The sequence below is a fragment of the Lepidochelys olivacea genome, assembly GCF_965140295.1.
Source record: "Lepidochelys olivacea isolate rLepOli2 genome assembly, chromosome: 22".
Lineage (NCBI taxonomy): Eukaryota > Metazoa > Chordata > Testudines > Cheloniidae > Lepidochelys > Lepidochelys olivacea.
In genome coordinates this window covers 21,774,553-21,787,587 of record NC_140432.1, presented here as the reverse complement: position 1 = coordinate 21,787,587, position 13,035 = coordinate 21,774,553, and the positions used below count along the sequence as shown (strand labels likewise).

General features: G+C 45.1%; 1 protein-coding gene across 3 annotated transcripts in view; it reads left to right on the top strand.

The window, feature by feature from the left end:
* The first annotated feature begins 355 nt into the window (after window positions 1–355).
* The window catches only part of HYOU1 (hypoxia up-regulated 1), a 28,368-nt gene continuing 15,688 nt past the window's right edge, over window positions 356–13,035 (top strand). The window contains exons 1-10 of one of the 3 annotated variants that reach the window (XM_084611709.1): window positions 356–449; window positions 2,404–2,495; window positions 3,547–3,640; window positions 5,499–5,577; window positions 5,935–6,089; window positions 7,464–7,540; window positions 8,631–8,812; window positions 9,528–9,643; window positions 11,741–11,924; window positions 12,442–12,576. In XM_084611709.1, the coding sequence (XP_084467835.1) occupies window positions 400–449; window positions 2,404–2,495; window positions 3,547–3,640; window positions 5,499–5,577; window positions 5,935–6,089; window positions 7,464–7,540; window positions 8,631–8,812; window positions 9,528–9,643; window positions 11,741–11,924; window positions 12,442–12,576 (1,164 nt within the window). In that variant the 5' untranslated portion in view covers window positions 356–399. Of the gene's footprint in view, window positions 450–478; window positions 913–2,403; window positions 2,496–3,546; window positions 3,641–5,498; window positions 5,578–5,934; window positions 6,090–7,463; window positions 7,541–8,630; window positions 8,813–9,527; window positions 9,644–11,740; window positions 11,925–12,441; window positions 12,577–13,035 lie in introns of those variants that run through there. The other 2 variants (XM_084611711.1, XM_084611710.1) reach the window with 2 other exon arrangements.

Genomic DNA, 13,035 nt, shown 5'->3' with positions numbered 1-13,035 from the left:
CTCATTAGCCCCACTGGGCATACACACAAGGATCTTTACGGTCTGCGTTGACATATTAAAGCAGGGAGCGTGCGTGCATACAGGAGTCTTCACAGGGTGTATGCATGAAGCTTCCATACATCTCCCCACCTTAGGGGCATGCAGTGGCTCCTCACTCTCCACCTGCCTCCGGTGCATTCCTCCAGGGTTGCCTTAGGAGGGGAGGGCCACCCCTGGCCCACGTGCGCCAATGGAGTTGGAGCGTTCCACGTGCCTCCTTCCGGCTCTTCTGAACGTGGCCCAATCGGGCTCGTCGGCTACCCGGATTGGCTCGCTGCGCCCGGCTCCGTTTGTCGCTCCAATGAGCTCGCGCCGCGTCCGGGCCAGAGGTTGCGCGAGACGCCGGGGCCGCTACCGCTGATGGAGCAAGCGGCGGAGGAGCTCGCGCAGCCTGTGCGGCTCAGTCGGAGGTGAGGGGGGGTGGGCGCGGAGCCGCCGGCTGTGGGGCTCGGGAAGAAAGCTAGCCTGGGGCTCTCTGTGACCCGAGGGTGGGGATGCGGCCTCCCCCCGCAAGCGGCACGGAGACATAAAGAGCCCCAGGCTCCGAGGGGGCTTCCGAGCCCTGCTGCAGGCCGTTCTGTCGGGGGGAGCTGCGTGTTGCGGGCGCGGCGGCTCGATAGTGCGCCCTCCGCCCCGGGAATGCGGGGAGCAGCGTCCTCCCCGTGAGAGACCTACAGAGGTCTGATCCGCGGTGCGAGGGAGGGAGCGGGGCTTTTTCACAGAGCCCATCGCCCACGGCCCCTCGTTCCCTTACCCCGCTGGGCACCGACTGAATGATTCATCTCTCCCCCCCCCCCCGTCTAAAAGTCTGTGCTGTCGCGTAAAGCCAGTGTGTGAAGGAGAGCGTCAAGGGTTGTTTTTCTGTGTTGCACGGTAAGCTGTGCGTTCATGTGCGCAGGGCCTAGTGGTTACTTGAGTTCTTGCTCTGTGGGCCGGGTGTGATTCTGTTGCTAGATGTGTGTGTCTCATCCATCCGCGTGGAAGATGGTGTGTCTACATAACCAAATTTATTTTCAAATTTCAGGTTGGGTTGGTGGCTGTGTAGTGACTTGAGCATTTGCCTTTACCCAGCCCAGAAGCTACTCTCGAGAAGGCCAACTTTAATAGAGAGAGGGGGCATTGGCCCCCTGTAATATTTTTGTACTAGCTGCAGGGCTGATGGGTGCAGGAATGCTTCTGTAAGCTACGAATGTGTGATGTCAGGGTTAGTACTGCTTTGCTGAAGCAGTGCTGTGTGTGAAGAAGTGAAGGCAAATAAATAAGTAGATAGTGTGTATACTAGTGCTTCAGGGCTATCTAGAAGAATTGACCTGTCTCTCCTGCCTTCAGGCTGGGATGATAAGTGTTGGGTGTCATTTCTTTAAGGTGGTGGCTGCTTTCTGTGGTGTGACAGGATTCATTGCCACACCTGCCCAGAAAATCTGCATTGGAGTTACTTAAAAGGTCTGGTGGGGAATATTAGTACATTTGTAGGTTCCTTTTGACAGATGCATGAGCACAAGATATAGTGGAGTGGGATTTTAAAGAGCAGTTGTCGCTACAGTGGATATTTGTTTCCAAGTTAGATGCAGTTCTCTCAACAACATTTCCAAAAATTCCAAAAGGCTGTGATTAACATGGATTTAAGTCCATTGTGATAGTGTCTCACAAAATCTCATGCAATATTTTTAGATTAACCTTTTTAAAAGCAGTAGGTCCTTTCTACTAAATTGAGGCACTTAAGAAAAGTGCAGTTAAATGTTTCTAATTTAAACATTCCACACAGGTATCCATGTCAGATGTTTTATATTGCCCTCTTTGAAATTTTTGGCGATGAAATAATTTCACTCATCTTCAGCCAAAGGGCCACTTAATCTGTTACTGAAATGAAAAAACTTTCTGACAGTGCCCAAAAACTGCATAGAAGTTTTACAGGAAGTGCAGACTATCATACCAATTTAAACTGCAATTTAAGGAAGGAGATGTTAAGATGGGTTTTGCTAACAAAGTATGTGCATGTTTTGGAGAAACCTACCTGGGCACTATGGTTGGCTACTCTTGTAAGCAAGAAAATTAATATTTTGTTAAACTATTGTAAAACCAAAACTTAATATTCCAGACAGTTTTTTAATTTAACTTTTTTCTAAGAATGAACTATATTTGTAAATTGGAGATAGATATGAACTATAATCCTGGATCCAAACTCTCTGAATTTGGGTTGTGGGTAAGGCCAGATAAGAACTTTATATCTCAGGTTTATCTTTACTGTAAATATTTAATATGTGGTTTTATTTATTAGTTGTTGGCATAAAGGAGAAAAGTCCCACCACAAGCTGAGAATTTTCCTGCCAGGTTGGGGAATTAATTTTTGCTGCTTATTTTCAGCAAGATATTAACAGTTTCAATGGCCAGGATGACACAAGTGCCCTTGTGGTCTCTGACCTTCCTCCTGCTGGCCTATCTTCCATCAGAAACAGGTATGTGCACACTTTTCAGATTTTTACAACCTGATCAGTGTTTGAGGGAAGTTTTAAAAAATCTGCACATTAGGGACTAGCTGGTTCTGGGAACTGCCAGTGGGATATGCCTCCAAGATCGTGACTTGACGTCCATCCTGAAAATTATAACTATCCAGCTGCTGTTTGGGGATTTTTGTGAAATGAGTTGGTAGGTTTCGGTCCTGTTCTCAGCGAACAAATGTTACATCGCAAAAAAGCAGTTAGTATTATTGGTCCCTCATTTGCAACTCAGCAGAGAAGTTAAGCATTGACTGGGTCAAGGAGACTGTATCAAGGATCCACTCCCTCCTCACCACTTGAGGAGGTCTCTGCTGGGTTGTGGGGAGGTACATCAGCAGCTGGTGCAGGGGGAGAGCTTGGGGATAGAGGATTTCTGTCTCCACAGCTCTCATTCTAATAACCTTTCACCAGCATGAAATTCACAATATTGTCTCAGGCTTCTAGTTTAAGAGAAAGAAGCATATAAAAATAAGCAATTGAACTGCAATTTACTCAGAACTGGGGGATAAAATTAAATGGCAAACAAAATACAGAGGTGCAAGATCAAGAGATGAAGCTGACAGTCCTTGATGTAATTCTGACATGTTAGTCCTAACATTTACTGAAAATGTACGGCTTAGCACTGGTGAAGCCCAGGGAGGCATGGAACTGCCCATACCTCAGAATGTTTGCAGTGTTGTTCTAGCCATGTTGGTCCCAGGATATACGAGAGACAAGGTGGTGAGGTCATATTTTTTTTTATTGGACCAACTTCTGAAAAAGAGCTCTATGTAGCTCAAATTGTCTCTTTCTCCAACAGAAGTTGGTCTAATAAACTATATTACCTCACCCCCCTCTTGTCTTTTTCATACCTCAGAATGGTATTTCCTCACCTTCCTATGGATTCAATACTTAAGGATGACCCCACTCTTCTCCCTTTCCCAAGAGTTTGCCAAGAGAACTGGCTAACTGAGAGCAGTTTCTCATGGAAAAAGTACAGCTTCTCACATCTATTCCTTTTGCGTTGCAGACGCTCTGGCTGTCATGTCCGTGGACCTGGGCAGTGAGTCAATGAAGATAGCAATCGTAAAACCTGGGGTGCCCATGGAAATCGTTTTAAACAAGTAAACTATAATTCTTCTTCTTGGTCTGGCATGTTCCCATATCAGCAAGCCTGTGAGGAGATACAGCTTATGATGGAAACTCCTATCTCTGCACCTTCTGTAAAGGCCTTCTAGACTCATTTTATTTCAGGGCTTGAAACAGCCTTTCACTACAAGGAAACTTTTCCCAGGGAATGGAGGAGCCTATGCTGTCACTATTTGCAGGATATAATCATTGATTTAGAAGAAGTATCTAGCCCTTATGATTAAGAAAACCTTCCAATTGTGACCCACATTCAAAAGATGCAGTGTCATCTTCCTGCATCTACAGTGCCTTTACTGCTTCTCAGCTTTGCCAAACGGCCCAAAGTAATGCTAAAACTGGTTGGTTGTACTGTAACTATTCAGAAACTTGTGGGCAGTAGTGAAACAGAAAAGAATCACCTGTTTCTCTCTGCTGTTGTTGACACTGGAGCTGTTCACTCGCTTAGATGATGGGAAGGGGGGGAAAAAAGCAGAGACTGGGAGAGGGGTAGAATAGCAGAGAAACCTCCATCTTGTAGCAGTCAGCAGTCTGAAAAAGGAAGATGAGTGGATTCCCTTCCTGCTCCCCAAAGGTCAAGTGTCTGTTGGTGGGAAGAAGGAGCTCCTTCACTCCCATAGGCAGAAGGTGAGAGACTTAAGGAGTATCCGGCTTTGGAGAGGGTTCAGAGAAGAGCCAAGAGAATGACCAAAGGATTAGAAAATGTCTCATAGTGATAAACTCAAGGCGCTCAATCTATTTAGCGTAACAAAGAGAAGGTTCAGGGATGATTTCATTACAGTCTAGAAGTACCTACATTAGGAGCAAATATTTGATAATGGATTCTTTAATTTGGTAGAGAAAGGTTTACTCTAACAGGATCTAATGGCTAGAAGTTGAATCTTGACAAATTCAGATTGAAATAAGGCATATTTTAACAGTGATGGTAATTAACCATTGGAACAATTTACCAAGGGTCATGCTGGATTCTTTGTCACTACCAATTTTTAAATCTAATTGGCTATTTTTTTAAATAAGATCTGTTCTAGTTCAAACAGGAATTATCTGGGGGATGTTCTATGGCCTGTATTGTATAAAACTAGATCACAATAGTCCCTTCTGGCCTTGCAATCCACAACTCTGCTAGCCAAAGGCTGATGGGAAAGATGGCTTCCCCAATGAGGTTGCAGAGAATGCTTGCAAGAGAATTGCCTCTGAACCTCACTTGTTGGGGGTGAGTTAATCTTTTGTTTGTCTCAGGCTAGCATGTGTCAGGTAACTTTTCCAAGTTCTGACATTGCTATTCAATTACAGCCCTTCCTTGTCATGCAGTTGTCTCTTACCATCCTTCTGGAGTTAGGAGTAGAGTGTGGGGGGGAAGCTGGGTATGGTAATAGGTCATGAAGGTACTGAGAAATCAGAAGCACACTGAGGTTACTTTAGAGTGGCCTTCAGCTCTGAGCCATTTGTTAGAAATTCAGGGAAGTGCTGCCTCTGGCATTCTAACGCTTTAGTTACCGTCTTCCAAGCTTCCCAGCAGTATGGAAGCAGGGATAAATCATAGATGCCTTTCAAATAGACAGGTAGAGCTACTGTAGGTGACATTGCACTGAACTGTGCAGCATCTCATTCTTGGAGAATGATCAGTTAGCACAGCAGCCCTGGAAGAAGATGCTGCTATTGAAAAACTTCAGACTAATTAATGATGAGCTATCTCTAGCACGTAGCCTCTGTTCTTGGTGGCATCTGAGTATCCTTCCTGAGTTCCTCTGCATTAAACAGTCTCAGCCTCGTCAGTGGGGGTTGTTTGCAATGAATGTCTACCTGTCGTATTTTTAATCCTTTTTTCTTGCTTAGAGAGTCACATAGGAAAACGCCAGTGACTGTAGCTCTGAAAGAAAATGAGCGTCTCTTTGGCGATAGCGCGGTGGGAATGGTAAGACAACAAACCAACTCACATAAATTCCAGCTGCATGTGTTGTGTATATATATCTGTATACAAAACCCACATTCCATGTGTATTCTCTACACTAGTCCCTTGGAGATGGATTTCTGCGTGCCCAAGTTAAGAAATTTTACCCCCTCACCTTGTATTATTTGTCCTATGGGAACCCTAGTTACATGTGGTTTTGTCTCTGCTTTTTACCAGCCTGTAAATCTTGGCTCTCATAGCAAATATTCTTTCCCAAATATACGCACACCGTGTGAGGCTGGTTGGGAGGGGTTAAGTGAAAGTTCCCTGAGAGTCAGGACTGAGTTTTATAATTTCGGGTGACTTGCTTTCTTTCTGCAGTCCATAAAGAACCCGAAGATAGCACTCAGATATTTTCAGGACCTGCTGGGTAAACACATAGATAACCCCCAAGTGACACTGTACCGTTGGCGCTTCCCACAACACGAGCTGGTAAAGGATGAGAGGAGACAGACGGTTATCTTCAAACTTTCCCAGTGAGTGACCGACTCCAACTGCCTTCTGAGACTTTCGCTGCTGTGCTGTTGCTTATGAAACTTGCAGGGAAATGTCTCCTCTAGCATGTTGGCAGCTGACTCTCACCACTAGAGAGAGAGGCGAAATGCTGGTTTTAGCTTTCTCTGTAGCATGGCCAAGCAAGGAAAGCTTGTGCTATGTATCATTCTAGGAGAGCTGCTCCAGACAGCTACAGATGGAGGTATAAAATCTCTCTGGGAAGGAGTGGCCATTTTAAAGGCCCAGTTATTGGATTTGGAACCTGTCAGTTCAAATTCTGCCCAGGTCAGTAGTGAAAACAGTGAAGTGAGCTTGGGAGGAGAGAGGTGTCATTACAGTTCCCAGTCAGCAGGGACTGACATCCCAAATACTGCTGCAATTGGCCATTTGCCAGTCTCAGAACAGAGACCGTTAAGATTATGGTCGCTGATGCCCCAAAGGCATCAGTCCAGCTCCAAGTAAAGCACTTCGGTAGAGGATAGCGTGGGGAAAGGAGGGAAGCTTTCCCTGCCACTGCCTGCGCTGTGCTTATTCTCTGGATAAATTAAGCACTTTGGATTCCAGGACTGTCAGCCCAGGAGGAGGGAGATGGATGGCAGATTCTCTGCATCTGAAAGGCCTTTTTCTGGTCCCCTGACCATTCGTGCATCTCTGCAGAGTTTCTCTGAATGACATCCCCCAATTTTTGGGGCAGGGATGTTGTCCAGGGTTCTCTGCACAGTGTCCTGCTTAGATCCCTTGTTTTGACCCTGTGACTTGTAACCCATCCCTGTTTGTTTGTTCCTTCTTTCTTTTCTTTTCTCTCTCTCTTCACCCCCCATCTCATCTGTGATCTGTTGATTTCTGGGTTTTATGGCACCACCTCACCACCTGAGAGTATGCGCCTCTACTTCCTTTGGTGAGCAGAGCTCACCAATCCCAATGGGTTGAATTATAACCTTCTGAAATAATAATGTTCCCACTTCATATTTATGGACGCAGGTGGTGTCTGTTTCTCACGTGGTCCCTGCTGGACTTTACATTGATGGCTTATTTTTACCATTTGGTGTGTTTAAAAGTGGAGCTTTGGGCCACATTGTCCTTGTTGAGGAGAGGGGAATACTCTCCTCTCCAAGAGCCTTGTTGCCAGTTCTATCACCTTTTTTACTCTCTGGGGGGAAAAGCTTTTCCATATTTTTTCCCTGGATCCGATAATTCCTCAGGCTTATGTGATTTTTTGGGCTGTCATGTTGGTGCTTCATCCCGTACTGCCCAGTGTTTTGTGAGAATTGCTAGAGAAGCTTTGGCTTTACAGTTGAATATAACTTTTGGTACCTGTCTGATGGAGGGTTTTATATTCTTGCCTTGTGTTGCAGTGAAATGCAGTATTCTCCAGAAGAGATACTGGGCATGGTCCTGAACTATTCACGTGGTCTGGCTGAGGAATTTGCAGGTTGGGATAATTGTTGCTTTTTTACAGTATTCATACATTGTTCAGTTTATTTTGTTTAATTTCAGAGGATGTGGAATTTACAGGGAAACTGGAGGGGACTGGGTTTGAAGGTCTCAAATGGGATGTCTTGGGGAATCAGAAACAGGATGTTGAATCATTTAACCTTTGAAGTCATAACTTTAAATCAAGCTTAAGCTGCTAATTATCCACAGTTTCTAGCTGATGGCTGTTTGGTGATGTCTTAGCCCAGTTCCTTGTGGACAAGTACCCATGTGTTTATATATTTTAAAAAAAGTGCAAAAATCTGGTGGTTTTTTTTTTAACTAGCCCTCATATTGGCATCCTCTAAAGATATTAAATATAGAGACTGAAGACTTCTTTCATCTCTAGAGCTGGTTAGGGCTTGAGGCATGGTGATAGGAATTTGGCGGGAGAGCTGCAAACTTGCCGTGCTGCCATCCACCTTATACCTGCTCTGTTGATAGATGGTTCCTTTCACCAGTGCTAATTTTTTTTTTTTTAAACATATGAGTTTACCTTGGGGAATATTAATTAATAAAAGCAACTAAACCATGGACTTCTCACCGCTGTATTGTTAATCAGAAATGCCAGCAGCAATGGAAACTGCAGAAGAATTGGCTGGATCTGTTCTTACTGCTGTATTACAGGACTGTAGTTAACATACTTACAATTCAGGCAGTTGTACTAAAGGGAGTTCAAACAAGATTTTACCCCAGAGAGAATTCAGTCATCTACAGGCTGGGGTTTTGGGATCCTGGAAGACTAGACTAATTGCTGAAGTCTGAATAGATTGAACATGTTCCTTTCGCAGAAGATACTGGGAGTATGACCATCTCACAAGATGCTGTGAAGCCTGGTGGATTTGAGGTGGAAACATTGAAACAAATTCAACTCCATTGATGACTTCTTTCAGTTTCACCTGGGCTGAAATGGACCTATAGTCTCTCTCTGCGGCGTTGACTTTGCTGTCACAATCTCCATAGTTACTTGCATGTTGATAGCTGTATTATGGAGGAGTTTTTGCACTTGCCTCTCCCATGGAAAACCTCTTCTCTTCCATGCTTTGCAGAACAACCTGTAAAGGATGCAGTGATCACCGTCCCTGTATACTTCAATCAGGCGGAGAGGAGGGCAGTCCTGCATGCAGCTCAGATGGCAGATCTGAAGGTCCTGCAGCTGATAAATGACAACACTGCTGTGGCTCTGAACTATGGGGTCTTCAGGAGGAAGGACATCAATGCCACAGCACAGGTATATGCAGCTGGTGCTGAGGTGGGGGTGCTACTGAATTCCATTTGAGTGAGGGGAAATTTAAAAGTGATGAACTGTAAGGATGTGCTCATGCTGGTTGAGTGCTTGTCTTGGTTGCTTGCTTTTACAGACCTGTCTAAGTATAGACTAAGTACAGAGCATGTGTATAAAGTAGCAAGTACATTCCTAACTGTTGCGCTTTCTGATAAGATATGGAAAGCAAAGAGGCAGTTTGTAGGGCAGAGAGTGGGGAACTGGGAGTTGGGACTCCTGGGTTCTAGTCAGCTTCACCACACTCTCTTGACTTGTTTTCCCACCACCTCCCACCCCCTTGTAAAATGGGGCAATGATACTGACCTACCTCACTGGGGACTGGGAGGTTGTTTGTAAAATACTTGGGAGTTCCTCAGATTGAAGGAACTCCTGGTGAGAAAAGCATTCATTCTGTTTTCTACTTTATAAAATAGAAGTGTGGGAGAAATAAGGACGCACTCGGTAGGTCCGTTATTACAGGCTTCCAGTCCTCATGGCTATTGCTGCAAGTCTAATGTTGAGTAACTGCTTTGCTGTCTCTCAGTGGACTGGAGCAAATTTACTGAATGATCAGTGCCTGTCCCATTCCAAGCTGTGTGATCTCCAAGATCTTCTCTCCTTCCCATTCAGGGACAAAATACCCCGGAACCTTACTTCGCCTTCTCTGGTTTCTTCTTTACAGAATATCATGTTTTATGACATGGGAGCAGGAAGCACCGTATGTACGATAGTGACTTATCAGACAGTGAAAACCAAGGACTCAGGGACCCAGCCTCAGCTGCAGATTCGGGGGGTCGGGTAAGAATTTCTCTTGGGTCCCATACTTAAAAGAAAATATTTACTTTGCTGGCTCTTCTAAACACAGAATGGGCTGCATTTCGAAACTAGTTTCAAACATGAGTGTTCAGACAAAAGCTGGAGTCGGGCAGGGTGCCTTGGGTGGGAGGATTCAGTCAAAAAGTAACTTGGGTGACTTCACTTCATGCAAAGGATAGTTGGAATGTGGACATGTTGCCAAACTTTTATGTGTATCTGATAGCGACCCTTGTGTGTATAGAATACCGAACACTTTCTATTATAAAAGGTTCTTGTGACTCTTTTTTTGAGAATTATTTTTGACAGGTCTTTGAAATTTGACATGGACAAAAGCCTGGGGGTAGAGCTGTGCCTCTCCTTTATTCCATGAAATTCTGTTCAGGTTTTAGCTGAGTTAATAATTTTAAAAAATAAATAATTTCCCTTCTTTTGCTTCTGTTCCTCGGGGCCTACGCTGCTAACAAAGCAGCAGCAGCAGCACATGCTGTAATGTAAGAACACCTGGATGCTGCCAGGGCATCTGTAGCTGCGGGGGGAAGTGGGATAGCTGGGCTGAGCTGGGCTTCCCCCGATCCAGAATGTGTCCCATCATTCACTCTGGGAGTGCCACGTGGAGCAGGAGAGACCACCTCCTGGGTTTTTGATTGGGAGGGGATAAAGCTAGCTAGGCTCCCTACAACCACCTACTAGACTCATAGGGTATAAGCATCCCATCCCCCTTCTGGGAAAACAACTTTCTCCTGCTGTCAGATAATGTAGTTAGTACAGTAGCTCAAGTGGCAACAGTCTGTGCTGTAGTGCTGAAGGTATATGATTGCTATGATATGGTGGTCACACTTATACACAAGTCTCTCTCTCTCTCTTTTTTTTTTTTTTTACCAAAAAAAAAATAAAAACCCCTTACAAATTATATTTTTTTTAAAAAACTGCATTAAAATATATTTAGTATTAAAATAAAGCACTCAAAGGTTAGGAAATGCCATATGTATAGTTGCCCATGCAATCTTAATTCAGTCTCTTTGTCCAACCCATGTACAGTACCGAATGAGGCAGGGGTTCTAGGGCTGTAGGGATAGACAGTATGTGTAATTAAAGACGGTCTCATAATGTGTATGCACAAGATTCCACAGGCAACTAAGTCTGGCGTTTGCTAGCTGGATTTACAGTTGTAAACCTAAATAACACTTTTAGCATAGTTTACTTGTATGTGAGATAGTAGAAGTTGGCTCATTGGGCTGAGGAAGTTTGACATCCTTTTGGGGAGGAGATAATACAAGGCTTGGTAGGAGCGGAAGGATGACCATGCTATGGAGGTTGAGGGTGTCTAGCGGCTGAACATAAAAGACCACAGTGTCTTCCCGCCCATAATGTTTAAAGAACTAGTTGTAAGGAAATAACTTCGGGATCTGAGTTAGACAGAGCCTGACTTTTCAGGAGCTCATCACCTCAGGCACTTTTAGTGTGTCTGTTATGAAGCCCCTCTGCTCGAAGGCTGTTGGGGTGGTGAATTCATCTCGTTCAAATGGTGCATTTGTTCCTCTGAGCAGACACGATATCCATTCATAGTCACTCCTAGCTGAGTGTGTTGCAGTACTATTGCCTTGTGCTCAGTTTTCCATGGCTGATTGAAACCGGCTGAAAACAAGGTCTTAAATGTGTAGGGTTTAAAACTTATTGGGGGATAGACACCTTTAGAATTCCATGTGATGATGTAAAGAGAAATATCAGGAACAACTAGCCTCATACAGCTGTGAGGGCTCGAGTTTTTTGATCAGTGACATTAAAAGCCAAACTTTTATGTTTAAAGCCACGTTGTTGTTTATAAAGCAAAGCCATGCACTGGAACTTCGTGTGGAGAGAATTGTGTAGCATTCAGGATTGCATGCAATCCCTCTTTGCAGCATATTGTTCTTGTTATAAATGGTTTGCAGTTGAGAGAATTCTTGCATGCTCTTGTAAAATCCAGGCCAGCTCTGGAACTCTCTTCTGGGTGGGGAAGGTACTTGTAACTCCAAGTTCCATTACTGACTTAATCCATCCAGGCTAAGTGTCTGCTTCTGGTTCCTATTCTCTGCTCAGATTCGACCGCACCCTAGGGGGATTGGAGATGGAGCACCGGCTCCGGGATTACCTGGTGAAACTCTTCAACAAGCAGCAGCCTTCAAAAGATGTTCGGCAGAATCTCCGGGCCATGGCTAAGCTGCTAAAGGAGGCCAACCGCCTGAAAACTATCCTGAGTGCTAATGTTGACCATGTGGCCCAGGTATGTCCCTGTGCTGCAGGAAATCCCCCTCCCTCAGGAACCGGGATGACTTGGGTTAAGAGTGAGCCTGGGAGAGCTCTGTCTCTCTGCTTTATGTAATCTTTACACTACAATGTTCTCTCCCTCCACCCTTGCCCAGGAGACTCCAATGCTGGTGGCTTTTCTAAACTGATTTCGCTTAACAAGCAGCAAAATCCAGGTTCTCACCAGTTTAAGTCCATCATGTTACTAGTTTTGAGAAATGTTTAGACCTTTGCAGGAGATTAGAAGAAGTCTGTCCCTAAATGGCTACCAGGAGCATGAGATTTAGACAGCTGTTACATCCAAGGCACCATGTCTTGTGTCCCTCCAGCACCGGGAGAGGGATGGGGATATAAAAGGATAGGCTGCATTCTTAAGGTGCAGTGGAGTGTCTGGAACACATAAGCTAACCCAGTAGGAGTCGGAAAAATGTTAGCTTGGAGAATGCTGTGTGATGTGAAGCTGATGGCTTTTTCCTCTCTGACTTCCTGGACAGATTGAGGGACTATTGGATGACGTGGACTTCAAGGCCAAGGTCTCCAGGCAAGAGTTTGAGAACTTGTGCTCCGACTTATTCCAGCGGGTTCCAGGGCCTGTGCTACAGGCACTGAGCAGCGCAGAGATGAACCTGGTAGGTCCAGGGATACTTTGATAAATGTGGGGTCCTCTGATGCTGAGCTGCTGTTGCATCACAACCTTTGCTGTTTGAGAGGGGTCTGGTTTGGGAAGGTAACTCACCCTGCTGAGAAGTGCAGGCTTCTGTCTTCCTGAGGGCAGAGGTGGCAGTGCAGAAGTTACCACATTGCCATGTGTAATGGGGGTTTACCCCCATCACCAGCAAGGCAAGGGAAAAGACCCCCCCCCTCCCCCGTTAGTCATGCTCCGTACTGTGGGGGAGGGGGAGAGCGTTTAACTAATTACCCCCTGGACAGAGGAGGCAGAGCTAAGCTTTATAAGTAGCTTGAAGGAACTCAGTTTGGGGGACATGGAGAGGAGACAGGTCTCTCTGAAGGAGAGGAGTCCTGAGCTAGGGCCTACAAGATTCAAGAAATTGAAGTCAGGTGAAATATATTTTGTTTAAAGCTGAACC